At 44.7% G+C, this 15,811-nt stretch overlaps 1 protein-coding gene across 4 annotated transcripts in view; it reads right to left on the reverse strand.

The window, feature by feature from the left end:
- The window catches only part of LOC145402094 (uncharacterized protein F13E9.13, mitochondrial), a 61,790-nt gene extending 51,174 nt beyond the window's left edge, over positions 1-10,616 (reverse strand). The window contains exons 1-4 of one of the 4 annotated variants that reach the window (XM_080274207.1): positions 10,394-10,616; positions 5,421-5,513; positions 4,039-4,121; positions 2,480-2,620 (exon numbers count right to left, since the gene is read on the reverse strand). In XM_080274207.1, coding sequence (XP_080130333.1) covers positions 2,480-2,620; positions 4,039-4,121; positions 5,421-5,502 — 306 coding nt within the window. In that variant the 5' untranslated portion in view covers positions 5,503-5,513; positions 10,394-10,616. Of the gene's footprint in view, positions 1-2,479; positions 2,621-4,038; positions 4,122-5,420; positions 5,514-9,925; positions 10,252-10,383 lie in introns of those variants that run through there. The other 3 variants (XM_080274208.1, XM_080274206.1, XM_080274209.1) reach the window with 3 other exon arrangements.
- Positions 10,617-15,811: the final 5,195 nt, after the last annotated feature.

A 15,811-nucleotide genomic window follows, 5' to 3' on the forward strand; every position in this document is an offset into this window, starting at 1 on the left:
ATGAAAACATCTGAAAACACTTACAAACAGTAGAAATTGGTAAAATGTCATTGAAACAGAAGTATACAAGTAGAAAAAATGATATGTTGACTGATACTAGAAACTTAGCATATAGCATGTTACGACTCGGACCTAACTCGCTATGCTTGCACTATGGTACAATGCTTATTTTTCATATACTGTATATGTGTCTGAAATCCATTATATTGTTACTGTTATTGTTTATTAGTTCAAAATCAATAAATAAAGAGGTGTTGTGTGTTGTTTCTCCCAGTATTCCTTACCATAGAAAACGCGAGTGCCTGACACATCAATAAAAGAATACGATACCTGGTGCGGGGGACCTCACTTGTTCCGACCACTTATAGACCACGGTAAGCCCTTTCTTGGTGATTTTCCTTCGTTTCTCAACCTAAGCAGAAGTTTGAGCCAAAAAAAAATTTTTCCAAAAAGGCTCGGGACTGGGGGATGTCGGAGGTGCGGAAAACCTCGGGATGTGACGGGTTAAGGAGATAGTTTTCAACACTCTCCATCTTGAGGGATCTCCCTGTGATGTGTAAAATCGTATGACATTAGCCAGAGACCCAGAGTAAAATACCAAGTGCGTCTGCATAGCTGAGAGGGTAAAATTGACCTAAACAATAGTGTGTTTTACTCATTTCTCAGCAGATATGATTATAAAAGTCCAGAAAGGGGCCAAATATATCCACCAACCATCAATGCGTCCATGTTGGTGGACGTGGAAACTGAACTAAAGGCGGGACCCGGTGTTGCATGAAATTCTAACTCGTTGCGTTCAATGTGCATGCGCCATGCATATGCCGTCGGCTGCCAGATTCATGCCAGACGTACAACTCATTCACTCTCTAACTCTGGGGAGAGAAGAACTTGTGGCTGACTATTTCGTCTCTCGGTGAATTTGGACTAGGGAATTTCATCCACGATAATCTCGACTAATTTATATTACTAAGCCCCATCATTTTTATAATTTTAGAATCTTGATCTCATAGTCTCTTTCATTTCTCTGTCGTAATGTATGATAGACGTTATTGTAAATGTGGATTTGCGCCAATGCCACAATTATCAGTGCTTCTAACCCCGTGTGTATAGTAAATTTTATGAAGAACAGGATATCGGATAATGTAACTAATGTAAATGTAAATGGTAATGTCTAAATACAGTACAAGCTTAATCACTGCTGAAACATGAAATTGTATGAAATAATATCACTGATATTTCCATGTTATTTCCACAAACGGGCGGACACAGTGATGGTTGCCCATGATGCTAGGCGCTTTTTGGAATTTTGACCTCAGAGACAAAGGGGGGAGGCATGGCATTGCCCCCCCCCCCTCCCCGGCTGTGCCACTGCGTGTGGTAGTCAGATAGTCCACCACCCCAACTTCTATACATTATTATATCCACCACAGATTTTCTCATTCACTTGTCCACACACACACAATCTATCACTGCCTTCTGTGTATCCAACTCACCACCCAGTCCCCTTATCACCTGCCATGTATACCTGTATTTTATTTTGTGCCTCAAGAAGGTACAGGTGTTGGTTATTGCCAAGCCTTTTCTTGCATAAATGTCCACCATAGCACTACAGTACCATTCCCATCCACTTATGCAGGTACATTCCATTCACCAGCCACCCATCAACCCTAACATTCCCCACTTTTACTGTCATATCTCCAATACAAAGCACTCTTTCACTTCTTTCAAACTTTTCCTCACATAATTCCACTTTTGCCCCCAAACTCCTCTTTCACTCTAGTCACTTGGTCCTCCACTGGGGCATAAACACAATCACTCACGCTAGTATTCCCACTTTCATTCGTACCATAGTCTGAGATCCTACTGGCCCATACTCCCTTATATTTTCCAACCTCTTACACACAGCAATACATGCACCTTTCTTTGTCCTCTTACCGGTATTCATGTGTACTACATATACACCTGGTCCATACTCCACTCTCTCACACTCACCTTACTATTTGGTCTCATTCAGCCCCCATATGTCAACTTTTGCATCCTCAAGCACTTGAAAAACTTCTCCTCTCTCTGCCATCTTATTATTCACACCTCTTATATTCCAAGTCACCATTCTTATCACATCCCTTGTTCGAGGTCATTAACTGTAGGTTCATCCAGGTCCAAGGCTTCTTTGTTGTATTTTTAGTTAGAAGATTTTATGGGGCGGAATGCCAGTCCTTCACCAGCCCACTCTGTCACACAGGGACATGAGTGGTTTGGTTAGATGGTTACCACCCAGTGTCGTAAATTATTTCCTGTCTTAGAGGAAATAATTTGTCTTGTCGTTCACGGCAGCATCACATGAAGGTAACCCAGCATCGAGTGAGTGGGTAATTGGAGCCCCCAGCACAACTTCTCTTGACAGAATTTATTACAGCTGATAAAATATAACTAGTACTAATACACTACTGCATTTTGTTCAAGGTATAAAATGCATTACCTGGACACCACAAGGCACCTCATGGGGCACTATGTTCCGAACCTCACGACAGATCCGTGTCATGCATGCGACAGTCTCAGGTCCCAGAATGGAACTCTTCATGTATGGTAGGTCAAACATGTTCTCCACCAGCACACCATCCTGTAATACCAGTATGATCTGTATGGATATACTGAAGAGCAAGAGAGAACTGGAGAAGCATCAGTACACATATGATTTACACCAAGTGTTGGATGTAGAAAGTGTGAGCAAAGTGTTCCAGATGAAATCTGTTCAGCATGTGAGGTGGTGTATGAGGTTAGAAGAGACATGGGAATGAAAGGAAGAGTGCGGATGAATGAGGAAGTAAAATGAAATGTGGAAGAGAAAATTTCGTCTGGTTTTAGTCTTTGGTTATCCTTTTTCTCTGGCCGTTTCTCTATCGCTGAAGTCACTCATGCTCTGTTGCGCCTTGCTCTCACTGTTCCAGTGGTGGGGTGCATCTACAGTATATACTGTATTGAACAGACAATAAGCAGACAAAGGGTATACTCCTTCACACTTATGATACACAATATGATACAATTCCAATGACATGTTGTACTGTATTTTTGTTACCTTCAGATGATCTGATCAGCTTTGGGGAGATTTTTTCCAACTGGAAAAATTAGAGATGGCCTTCATTTACCCATTTACTACAAGAAGTTTCCCCCAGGGTGAACAGAATCATGTGAAGAAACCAAAAAGAAAACTGTCAAATCCCATTTTGCTGCCTTCAGTGCATAAGGGCCTGAGGCTAGACTACTTTTAGTCCATAACATTTATGGGTAGATTGACCTATGCTCCTGGTAGTGTCTACATAACAGAAAAACCTCTGGCCATCTCTTGGACTTGAATGATGTTGCATTGGCCACGGCACATTCCAACCTGAATGCTTTACTAAGTGAAGCACTAGGCAAGAATAAACCAATATATTAAGTCTAGAACTTGGGAATTTTATGTAAATACCTACTGCTATGTTAGGTCTAGTACCTGAGAGAGAGAGAGAGATTAACTCCAATATGATTTTTTTATATTCTTATATTCTAATCAGGCAACCCCAGACAATTATTATTTAGCTTGATAAGAACCCCTTGTATTCAAGAATTCAAAAAGAATTCAGAAATAATCTCAATAAATTATTCAATAACTGTATTCATCATAATGTGTAGGGTGTATTCATCATAAAGTGTAGGGTATTGTACTTTTTTCAGTGGAGAGATAAAGGTTTATTACACTAGATCCTCCTTATATGTCAGGAATATGTTCCAGAATACAGTATCACAATTTTTTCTACAGAGCTAGTACCTATACTGTAAAGTGGAAGAAACTGACAAATGATCTTTATAATGATGGATTTTTTTTTTTTTTTTTTTTTTAAATTACTGTACTGTGCAGGCCTATTTAATCTTAAATGTTTAAAAAAAGTAACACATGACAAGGACTTAACACTGAAAATAACTTTTAATAAGGTGACATTGCATGAGGATTTTCTGAAAACTAGTCAAACACCACACCCTACTCCATGCTTGGCAACTCACTATGCCAGCTTCCTTATAAATGTTGGCTTCTGTGCATGCCTTTTCCACCAACTCCTCAATGCTGTGTTCGTTTAATGGTGAACCTGAAAAATGGAAGAAAATATGATAATCATCCTGATGTTTTTCCCCACCTAAGGATGGGGTGTGTAGGATCAAGACAACAAGGAAGATCACAAAAAAGGGGTAAACTATTAGCAGCATGCCACAGTGACATGAGCCAGATACTGTACTCATTCACACAAAATTCAATTCCCTAGAATTTTAGCTCCACCTCATACGCTTAAGCATGTGCATTTTTTTTTTTTTTTTTTTTTTTTTTTTTACATACATCTGTCAGCCTGATTGTACACACTGCTATATACTGTACAGTACAACAATAATTTAATCAGATGGCTGAATTTTTTCCATTAGCTTTGTTTAATACTAAACCTCTCTACTGTAACTTATTCTAACCAAGCTTTTCACCTAACATAATCCAATCATGCATACTGGTAATTTAAGTATATCTAGTTCTAATCACACACAATTTATTCTAATCAATCCTGTCTAACCTAACCCTTTTTGTCATGGTAATAGGTCTTTTCAGCACCAAATCAAATCCATCCCCAAGCTGTTTTGGTTAGGTCTGACTAGGTTAAGTATGTTTGATAAAGTTATGTTACGTTAGGTGGAATGAAACAACTGGCAACAGACTGACCTTGGGGCTGCACTTACCTAAAGGCATCTGTCATATTCTAGCCTTATCAAACTAATCAACCTCAAGTAACAGATTTGGTCTGACTATGCTGAGTAATCTTTTATGTCACCCTTGTTCAATTCGGCTATTTCAGTACAATGAGATTTATTTCACTTCATTCTTACTGTAGCCAGACACTACTGTTCACCTTCAGAGAGATTCCTTATAATGAAGGGTGTTATAAAAAATTCTCACATATTCTCTCCCCATGTCCAAACCTCTATCAACTTCACAAACTTTCTATGCCCAAACATCCTTTCAAATCTAAACATGTTTTATCTCAATGTGGCACTACACATCCATCTCACCATTCTCATTTAATTTGCAGATATTTGTTGATTTTCCACTTTTACTGCCAATGTTTCACTAAGACAATCATACTATGCACACACAAACCATGAAGTTTCTCTTTCATACAGGTTCACAGCAAGAGCCCTTTGATTGTCAGTAAGATGAATAACATTGTCCTATTTTCAAATATTTCAGCAGTTTCCTTAGCTTACCAGCACAATTATGGAGATATAAAGGAATCTTACCATACAGAGATTTCATAGGTATGGTCTGAATAAATATCATTAATGTAAATAAGACTCTGTCGGTGCACAACAAATGCCTTATCGACCCTCACTTCCTCCCCAACACTGACCTGGTAGGGCTTTGACATGAATCATACCAATCACTGCTGCTCTAGAATGATGAAATACTTGTTGAAATCTTGACAGTGCCATTCCACTTCAATCTGTAAAGAATGTTGCTGTATTAAAGCTGTTATGCAGAATAAGCGATGTATACAGCAGTGGCAAAGTTCATGACAATAAGGAGAGGAAGACCAAGAATAAGGTGGAAGAATAAAGTGGAGGACTGAGTGAGACAGTGCTGCTTGGAGTGGCAGGTGGTGATGAACTGTGACAGAGGAGTTTAGTAAACTCCTTTCTTCCAGTCATCAGATCAATTTGGGGAATGATTATCAGACAACAGACATATAAAATATGACGCTGTATTCAAGTTAATCTAAACTAACATGTCTATCTATCTATTGCCAGGCGCCTAAATCCCGTAAGAAGTGGCCATAAACAAATCACCTCCATGTCGCTTAGGCCTATACCCCGCCATTTCACTGCCCAGCTCACACCCCTCTCTCTCATATACGGTACCTCTCCACTCCATCCCATCCTTGGCCTCCCCCTCCCTCTCCCCCCCTCCACCTCACTCACATACACTCTCCTCATCAGTCTCTCACTCTGCATCCTCTCCACATGGCCAAACCACCTCAATGTGTTTTCCTAATGCTTCATATCACATCCACATCCACCCCACACTGCTCCTTCACTTCCTCATTTATCAGTCTGTCTCTCCATGTGACTCCACATGCTCCTCTCAAATAAGTCATTTCCACTGCTCTCACTCTTGACTTGTGTCCCTCCAACAAGGTCCAAGCTTCACTTCCATACATTAGAGTTGGTATCACAATACTGTCGTGCAGTGACATTTTACTTCCATGCTCACATCTCTATTTTTTATCACTCCTTTCAAAGAACCAGCAACCTTTCATCCTTGTTGTATATACTCTTTCAAGCACTTCACCCTCTAAACTTCCATCCTTACTCATCACTCTACCCAAGTACTTAAATGCACTAACATTTTCCAGTTCCTCCTCATCCGACCTCACTGTACATTCAGTGGCTTCATTTCTTTCGAAGACCGTAACTTTACGCATTCAGTGGCTTCATTTCTCTCGAAGACCATACCTTTACCCTTCCTTACATTCCCCTTTAGATTCCATTTCTTACACACCTTCCCAACTCATTCACCAAGCCTTGCAGCTCCCCTTCGTCTTCAATTAACAACGCAGTATAATCTGCAAACAATTGTAGCTGCAGGGAGTTTCAATACACTACCCTCTCTCACTAGAGCCACGCCAACATCCACTGCCCTACCTTGTATCTTCCCATCCATGTACAGATTGAACAACCATGTAGACATGACACATCCATGTTTCAATTCAACCTTCAATCTGAAAAATTCACTCAGTTCACTATCCACACGCACTGCAGCCTTAGCACCCTCATACATACTCTTCATAGCATTCAACAACTTCACATTTACTCCATATATTCTTAATACTTTCCACAATCCTTGTCTATCCACCCTGTCATATAACTTTCTCCAAATCCACGAAGGCCATATACAACTTCTTTCCCTTCTCTAGAAACTTTTCCACTAACAACCTAAGAATGAATATCTGATCTACACAACCTCTTCCCTTCCAAAAACCTCCCTGTTCTTCTCCAACTACTGGTAATTCCTCTGTTATTTCCCTTATTCTGTCAATATGTATCCTGCCATATACTTTTCTTCTCCAACTACCAGTAATTCCTCTGTTATTTTCCTAACTCTGTCAATATGTATCCTGCCATATACTTTTCCTGTTACAGTAAGAAGACAAATGCCCCTCTGATTTCCACAGTTCTTTTTCCTCTTTTCCTTTATCTATCAATCTATCTATTGCCAAATGCCTTAATCCCTTAAGGGGTGGCCACAAACGAATCGCCTCCATGTCGCCCTGTCCAACGCCATTTCATTGCCCTGCTCCCAGCTCACACCCCACTCTTTCATATACCTCTCCACTCCATCCTTGGCCTCCCCTTCCCTCTCTTTCCCTCCACCTCACTCACAGACTCTTTCCTTGTCAGTCTCTCTCCATCCTCTCTACATGACCAAACCACCTCACTGTGTTTCTCCTAATGCTTCCTATCACATTCACATCCACGCCACAATGCTCCTTCACTTTCTCATTTGCCAGGCTGTCTCTCCACGTGACTCCACATGCTCCTCTCAAATAACTCGTTTCCACTGCTCTCAGTTTTGCCTTCTGTCTTTCCAACATGGCCCAAGCTTCACTTCCATTCATTACAGTGCGTATCACAATACCGTCATGTAGTACGGTAACTTTTTCACTTCCATGCTCACTTCCCTGTTTCTTATCACAGCTTTCAAGGAACCAGCAACTTTTCTCCCTTGTTGTACCTATTCCAGAACTTCACCCTCTAAACTTCCATCCTTACTCATCACACTACCCAAGTACCCCTCTGTACAGGGGAAAGATTGTACCGGTACCTGACTTCCGATCCTCCCAAGTTGGCGGTTTGGAAGCTGGAATCAGAGTATTGGCTTTGCTGGGTGGGTCTGTCAAACTCTGCACCCTTTCCCTAACCTAACCGAACAGTACGGTACGGTATAAATAGCCTAACCCAGCGGTTTGCAACCTTCTCTAACTCTCACCCCCCCCCTCACTGAATGACATTTCCCGTGCCCCCCTTCCTCAAATACTGTATTTTACTGGCATAGTTGGCACTTGTCGATAACTAAAATAGATTCTTAATCTTCAAAATTGTTTATATATTCAGATAACTAGATTTCTTATTCATATCTGAAATATTTTCTCCATATTTGGAAATCACTGATTTCCATCATAATTTATAGTTTTCAAACACAATTACCCTCTATAAAACCTTCGCGTCCCCCCAGGCAACCCTTCGTGCCCCCCTAGGGGGGCACACCCCACAGGTTGGCAACCACTGACCTAACCAAAAATACTGTGGGAAGCTATTTCACCTACCTATCTATAGCCCAACGCCCTAATCCCGCAAAGGGTGGCCGCAGACAAAACACCTCCAAGTTGCTCTGTCACTCACCATTTGACTACCCTCCCCCCCAACTCACCCCCCTCCCTCATATACCTCTCAACTCTATCCCTCCACCTCATCCTCGGTCTACCCCTCCCTCTTCCTCCCTCCACCTCACCTACATACACCCTCTTAGTCAGTCTTTCATTCTTCATTCTCTACACATGTCCAAACCACCTCAGTGTATTTCTCCTAATCTTCTCAACATAGTTAATAATTCTGAGAAAACTATTCTCATGTGAACCTATTTAACCCATCCTGATTTCTCTGAACAACTTTTAACAATTTTTTTCCTTATCTGTACGAAAATGGAAATTTTTAACATTTTTACAATTACCAGTATAACATTAATTACCCACCTACCTATTCTTGCCAGGCCTGAGTTATCACAAGCTTATCTTGCAGTACAGGTACAGGTATCTCGCCAACCATACCAGAATTAAATTAAACCACAGTATCAATTAAACACAGGTACTTCTAATACAACCTAACCTAAAATGTAGCCCATCCACCCCTTCACAACCATATCCTCCTATCCCTCACTGTCTGTGTTACACCTGCAAACTAAAGCTTAATGTGGTACGTAAAAGACTGACTATGCTTGGGGTTGTGGGAAAAAAAAAAGTTCATCTATCTATCTATCTATTGCCAGACACCATAATCCCGTACGGGGTGGCCATTTGACTCTTGAGTTATTTGTTTTACGGGGTGGGGCACTAACCCTCCACAAACCCACTTGACACGTTGGGAGCACGTATGGTTCGGTTATATGGTTACCACCCAGCGGTGTAAATGGTTTCTTGGCTTACAGGAAACCATTTGGCCTGTCACTCAATGTAAAGCCACCTGTAAAGGAAAGAAAAGCAATAAGAAGTGACAGGAAAGATGGGAGAAATAGGAAGAGAGGAAGACAGGCACAGAAAAAGAATGATTAAGGCTAAGAAAGAAGTAGGCAGCACTACATCAAATGAGTGGATGATGGTCGCCACCACCCACCACTAAAAAGTTCATGCACCTGCAAATGATACTGTACTGACAAATGAGAACATATAGTAAACATGATGGGGTGATGAATATTTAAGATGATGAAATATGGAAACTAAGAAAACATAGAAAACATGCAACTGAAGCAGGAAAATAACTGTAACTTCAAGGAGTGGCAAATTAGCGTACAAGGACATACCTGTAAATTAGTCACTTTAAATGATGATGGTGCAGTGTGGTTAACCCCTTCAATTTAATGATATACCGTACTCCTTATCTCATTATTACTACCATTAGGCACATTTATTTAACTTACGAGGAGCTTCTCATAGTGATGGCGCTATAATGATGGCTATTCCCAACCTATCCAGTTTGAAAAAATTATCAGGTCATCAAGAGAAGACAAGAATTAACAAGAAAATATGGGTATATCACTGAACTGAAAGGTAAGCTGTTTTTCCTGTTTTGATGAACAACTTACGAATTAACGTACAATAAATCTGCTGACTCCTCAGCCTTGATCCAGAAATAAATGTATTAAAAGTTCTCTCAACATTTGCAAGTACACATTCTTGATGCTTGTGGCTAACTCTGAAATGCCTCGATAATCACTGGAAGCCTGATATTTCATTTAAAGATAACATGTACACATTTTTGATGCTTGTAGCTGTTTGACTCACTAATCAGTGGAAGCCAAAAATTTTATAATGAGTTAAAGCTTGTAGTGTATGGCTCTTTCTCTCGTCACTGTAGATAAACTGCCTGCTTCTCGATGGTAGGTTGAGTATAGCCTTTTCAGTGGCACCTCTACAGTACTCAGCTGTTTTCTAAACTTCTGTTTTAAGCTACCTAACTTTGTTTCATAATTTCAATTTGTACATTTCTTCGTTTCCTCATTTTGTATCTGTATGAAATGATGATTAGAAAAGAATGGCTGACCGTCATTAACCAGCATATAGTGGAAATTGAAATCAGTGGCGAAGTGGCAGCATGTTTATCTTCTTGTCAGCTGGTGCCCCAAGTTGAGATAAACCCGAGTGGTGGCGGACGCGCTGATGCTAGTAGCCTACAGTAGTATGTTTTATCAGATGTTACTTTATGTTCGTGAGATAAGCACCCCCGAGGAATCCTCCACCCTAGGACGGAGACGCAACCCCACCCCCACCGCAGGAAAACTCCACGGTGGGACATGCCGGGTCCGAGCGAGACGGGCCCCGGTACGTCACGCCCTTACGCCCCTCTTCCCCTCAACGTGACCAGCAGCAACCTTACAAGAAAAGTACACTACACTGCAGCGGAGGGAACGCTCTCCAGGATCGAGGTGGGACTTATGCTTGCACAATCCCAGACAGCACCGCGACATCGGCCACCGTGCATGTCGGGGAAGGGTTGGCCACCGTACGCCCTTCTGCTGCAGCCACACCTGGAACCAGCCCCGCGATGGTGGCCACCGCACACCTTGGGTTGGACGTGTCAGCCACTGTTCGCATGTCGGCTGGTACTCCAGGGGAATGCAGAACCTTGACATCGGCCACCGTCTGTGTCGGGGAAAGGTCGACCACTGTATGCCCTTCATCTGCCTCCTCCTCCTCCTTCGGGAGCAGCACCGTGGCATCAGCCACTGTCCGTGCCGGGGAAGGGTCGACCACCGTATGCCCTTCTGCTGCTGCCCTTAGGGTTTGTGGAACCGCGACATTGGTCACCATCTGTGTCGCGGAAGGGTCGGCCACCATACGCCCTTCATCCACAGCCTCTAGGACCTCCCTGACGGAGGTAATCCCTGGCGTGGCCCGCCCTCCACCCAGCAGCTGCATGGGACGTTCTCCCCACTCTCTCCACAGGTGTGGTTCTGAGAAGGAGCTGCAGTTCGAGGATTGGTGGCAGGGCCCGATTGCCGAGGAGGGGATCCACGCCCTTCGGATTGCCCCTGGCTGGTGCCTGGCGGATGCCACCCGGAGGGGACACCACAGCCAACCCCTGACGGCACCCCAGCAGTGTGGTGACCGCGGTCCCCCACCTCCCAGGGACGTCTCCCGGACCCCAGGGCGGGACCTCCCGGGCTCCTACCGTCGCCGGCCCTCCGCCCGGAGCAGGAAGTGTCAGGAACAACTCCTGACCCTGTTTGGCACCAGTCTTGAGGGCCACTCCCCAGGTTGAGGCTCCGCTAGGAGGGAGCCTCCCTGTACCCCTGACCAGGACAGCGCCCGGGCCCCTACGTCCCTGACAGTAGTCCTGTGCCTCCTACAAGAAGGCACGCCTGTGGGCCCACCCTTTACGCATGGCCACCACCTCGACTAAAGACCCAGGTGCTAGCAGCCCAAGAGACTCTATAATGTCATTTTAGTGTCTCGCCAAGAAAATGAGATAGACCATACTCATATCATGCTGAAACTGAGAACAGTGAATGGGGGAAGCAAATAGTGAATGTAACTAAGAACAGTGAACTCTGACATACCGTGTGTGTTACTCGAGTCTAGAAACAGAGCTATACAGAGGGACTGTGGAGAGGAAGACTCTCTCTCTCTCTCTCTCTCTCTCTCTCTCTCTCTCTCTCTCTCTCTATATATATATATATATATATATATATATATATATATATATATATATTTATGTGTCCGACTCTGGGCATAGGCTTCACAGCCTGCACTGAAGGACCAGTAGCCCTCCTACATACCATACACCTCTACATGTCACCACTTCAGTGCTAACACCCACCATCCATATTGAATACATGCTAGGGCTGTCTCATACAGGACTGGTGTATTGGTAATGGTGGGGGTATTTTTACATGTCGGCAGGTTGTCTGGTAGATCAGTAAAGTCCGCATTTATGAAATTCAAATCCTTAAACTGTTCCCTGCCCCAGCGGGGATTTGAACATGGGTCTGATAGGACTGCAGGCCACCTCTCCAACGATTGAGCCACCGCCTCTGTCTCCAATCTTTATGTATTATTTGTATGTGTTCCAGACGGAGGGTAATCTCATTGTATGTACATCTATGTTGTGAGTCCTGCCACTAAAGGCGGCATCACACTAGACCAAAAGTGGCTAACATTCGAGCCAGTTTTGAGAGTGAAAACGGCTAGCAGAGTTGAGTGTCCACCACACTCGTGTGTTTTTGCGAGCCGAAATGGCTAACAGTGTCGTCTGCCTTGGCGCCTCGTGGTCATTTGTAAACAAACCACCACGGAGTACCCATTCCCTTTTCCTCAATTTCTGTAACTGCCTCATGTACTTTAGCAATTCCAGAGCAACAGAGCAGTCTTCTAGAGTTTTCTTTGCTGCAGAATCCATATCGAAATCTGATTTTTACTTGTTGTTTGGAGACAAAACAGACAGCCTCTGTGGCTGGTCACTTGAGTGTCCAAATATTTATTTCATGTTACATGAAGAAAAAAAAAAATGAATAAAAACCACAAGAATTTTGTACTTAAGGATTTTAGTTAAAGTTCCATTCTGTGAATAACAGAATATTTTCTCACCAGTTACAAAATTAATATAGGCTCATTTGAGTTCTAATCCCACCAACAAGCTGTGAGCGATAATTTTTATCCATTTCGCGTCGCAGACGACATCTCGCTCACCATGAATCAGTTTGGCTAGCGGGTCGCAAAACTGGCTAGCATGTTAGCCACTTTTATCCCAGTGTGACGGCAGCTTAATAAGCCCGCCACTGTACCTGTGACCTATTTTGTATACCATTGTATGTATATTGTAAGAGAGTTGAATTAAGACAATATATGTGTTAAGGTAGTCAGCCGAGTTATTGTGCCTTGTTCCTCTGTTAAGGTGCTCCAGTTCCGGTCTCAAAAGAGGACTCCGTTCAGTAGCTAGTGTCTTTAAGGTGAGAAGTCGACATAAAAACTTCTAGTATAAGAGTTTGCACCCTGTCAGTTCATACCAATTGTTATGCTACGTACTCAAGGCTCAACCTCTTGCTCCCTGAGTACGAGGAACTGATCTGTGGTTCTTTTTGAAATACCCACTCGGCGGAGTGATCCCGACACCATCATCCCAGGAGGAGGACATGGGGAGATGACCCCCACCCCAAGAGGAGGCAATGGGGGGATGCATAGGCATCTCACTCCACAATGACTCATCTCCCCTGTGATCCTATGTCCCTCTTCCACATAGCCGGACCCCCAGGAAGTGCACCGACTAGGTGCATTACCCTCTGACGGTGAGAGTGCTCGTCAGAATTGGGGTGGGATTTGCCGTTTGGCAGTCCCAAGTACGCCCTTGGTAGCAGTGTCCATTGGACCTGCCTCCACAAGAGGAAGAGTAACTACCAGAGCTCACAGTCCTACTCTACCCTAGGGGAGCAGCGGCAGAGTAGCGTCCACCGGATCTACTGTAGGAGGAGTGTCCACCGGATCTCCTTCTGCCACCCACTTTCGGGAACAGGCATCTCGGACCGTCCTCCAGACGACCTTCGCCTGCGGTCCCCAGGAGGGCGGCAGGCCCATGGTAGTGTCCACTGGATCTGCCACCTTTTATGGGGGAGAGACTAACAGTCGTCCCCCAGCTGCACTTTTTCCCCGACAGCAGGAGGGCGGCAGAGTCCACTGGACCTGCTGCAGAAACCAGACTCCTCCTACTGTCCCTAGGAGGAGTGGTTCCCCAGCAGTGTCCCTCGAAGCTGTCAGCCCAAGGGAGTGTCCACCGGATCTCCCTTGACCACTACCCTGGGAGGGAGCCTGGGTTGCGTCCACCAGACCTACCAAGTGGAAGGAGTGTTCCCCGGACCTCTTTCCTCTGCCCCGGAGTGGGGATTCAGCAGGGACTGTCAGGCCCACCAGGTTGAGGGACAGGCCACCAGTCATCCCTCCTCCACTATCCCAGAGGCTCCCTACAAGGGCGCTGTCTCATACTTAGCCCACTCCTCCAGAGGCCGAGCGAGATGCCCCTCCTGCTCCCCTTCCTTATCAAAGGGTGGAGACTGCTCCCCAACAGGGTCCCCGTCAGAGAGTACCTGGGAAGGACCCACCACGAGCCTAGGCGTCCTGTCCCTGCAGCCCAGTCCCCGACACCCCCAGCAACTGACGGACTCCCCCAGGGTGAGCGGCCACAGCCAACCCCTGATGGCCTCTTCCTCCCGGCAAAGTGGGGCACGGTGGCTCAGTGGCAGAGCATCAAGCTCGTAATCGGGGGATTGCGAGTTCAAGCCTCACCCGGGATTGCCATGCCAGGAGTGGTAGTACACTCCTGTAACCTAGCGGGGCTATATGATCCAATACAGGGTCTAGCTTGGGGGAATGCCATTTCTCCCATTTTCCTCTCGGCAAGACCACAGCCTCCGGACATTGAGGGGCATCCTGCAGCTGACCCTGGGCCTAGACCACCAGGACCCGTCCCCAGGACTCCTACTACAGCCAGGGCCAGGCACCGTGCCGCATCCTCCTAGCCCTGTTCGGCCCCAGTCCAGAGGGTCATCACACTCCCAGGGCTCCCATCAGGAAAGGGCCGTCCACCACACCACCCTTTAGCTCGACCCAGACTCCCGAATATGCCGCCTGAGACCTGTATCGGGAATGCACCCCTGACTGCCCTCCTCCCACACCGGGACATCACCTGTGTCTACCTGTGCTGTAGCCTTGGGCGCGCCCCTAGTGCCCACTGGCGACCCAACCTACACTGTGTAATACTCCCATACAATTCCCAGTGCTACAGACCCTGTGTGAATCCCCCCTCCCCTCGTCCAGAGTGTCGTGCCCCTGTGTCCCATAATTCATACTGGACCCCTGTGTAATGTTCCCTGTTCCCCCTTGTATTGCCCAACACCTCTGTGTGACCCCACACCCCGTATGTAATATCCATGCCCCTGTATAATATCTTTGGTCCCTACTTGTCTTGCCCATTCCCCCATCGTTATACCACAACCCGTGTCATACGAGTGGTGATTTATAGTGTCATTTTGTGGAATATCCGTCCACTTGGTATATATATCTGTGTATAGATTCGTGTAGTATACCTTGTTTGTAGTATATCTCAGTGTTGTGTAACCTACTATATCTAGGTCGTGGATCGTGCTGTTCCCATGTGCAGTATATGTCTTGTATATATTATATGACGTGTTATGTGCTATATTGTGTTTGTGATATATAGATAGGTAGTGTTGTGTATTTTACTGTGTTTGTGCTCTGTGTGTGTGTGTGTGTATATATATATATATATATATATATATATATATATATATATATATATATATATATATATATATATATATATATGGAGACTCTGTGGTAGAGTGTGCGTTTTGTACACGGGTGAGCCATGGTTCGCGCCCCGCCAGGGTAATAAACTTTGGGAGTGTTCACTCGGCCACGTACTGCATTGGTAGATACAAGGGGTGCTGTGGTTGAACCAG

Source organism: Coenobita brevimanus, chromosome 57 (genome assembly GCF_032717465.1).
Source record: "Coenobita brevimanus isolate Jiangsu-jjx chromosome 57, ASM3271746v2, whole genome shotgun sequence".
NCBI classification, from domain to species: domain Eukaryota; kingdom Metazoa; phylum Arthropoda; class Malacostraca; order Decapoda; family Coenobitidae; genus Coenobita; species Coenobita brevimanus.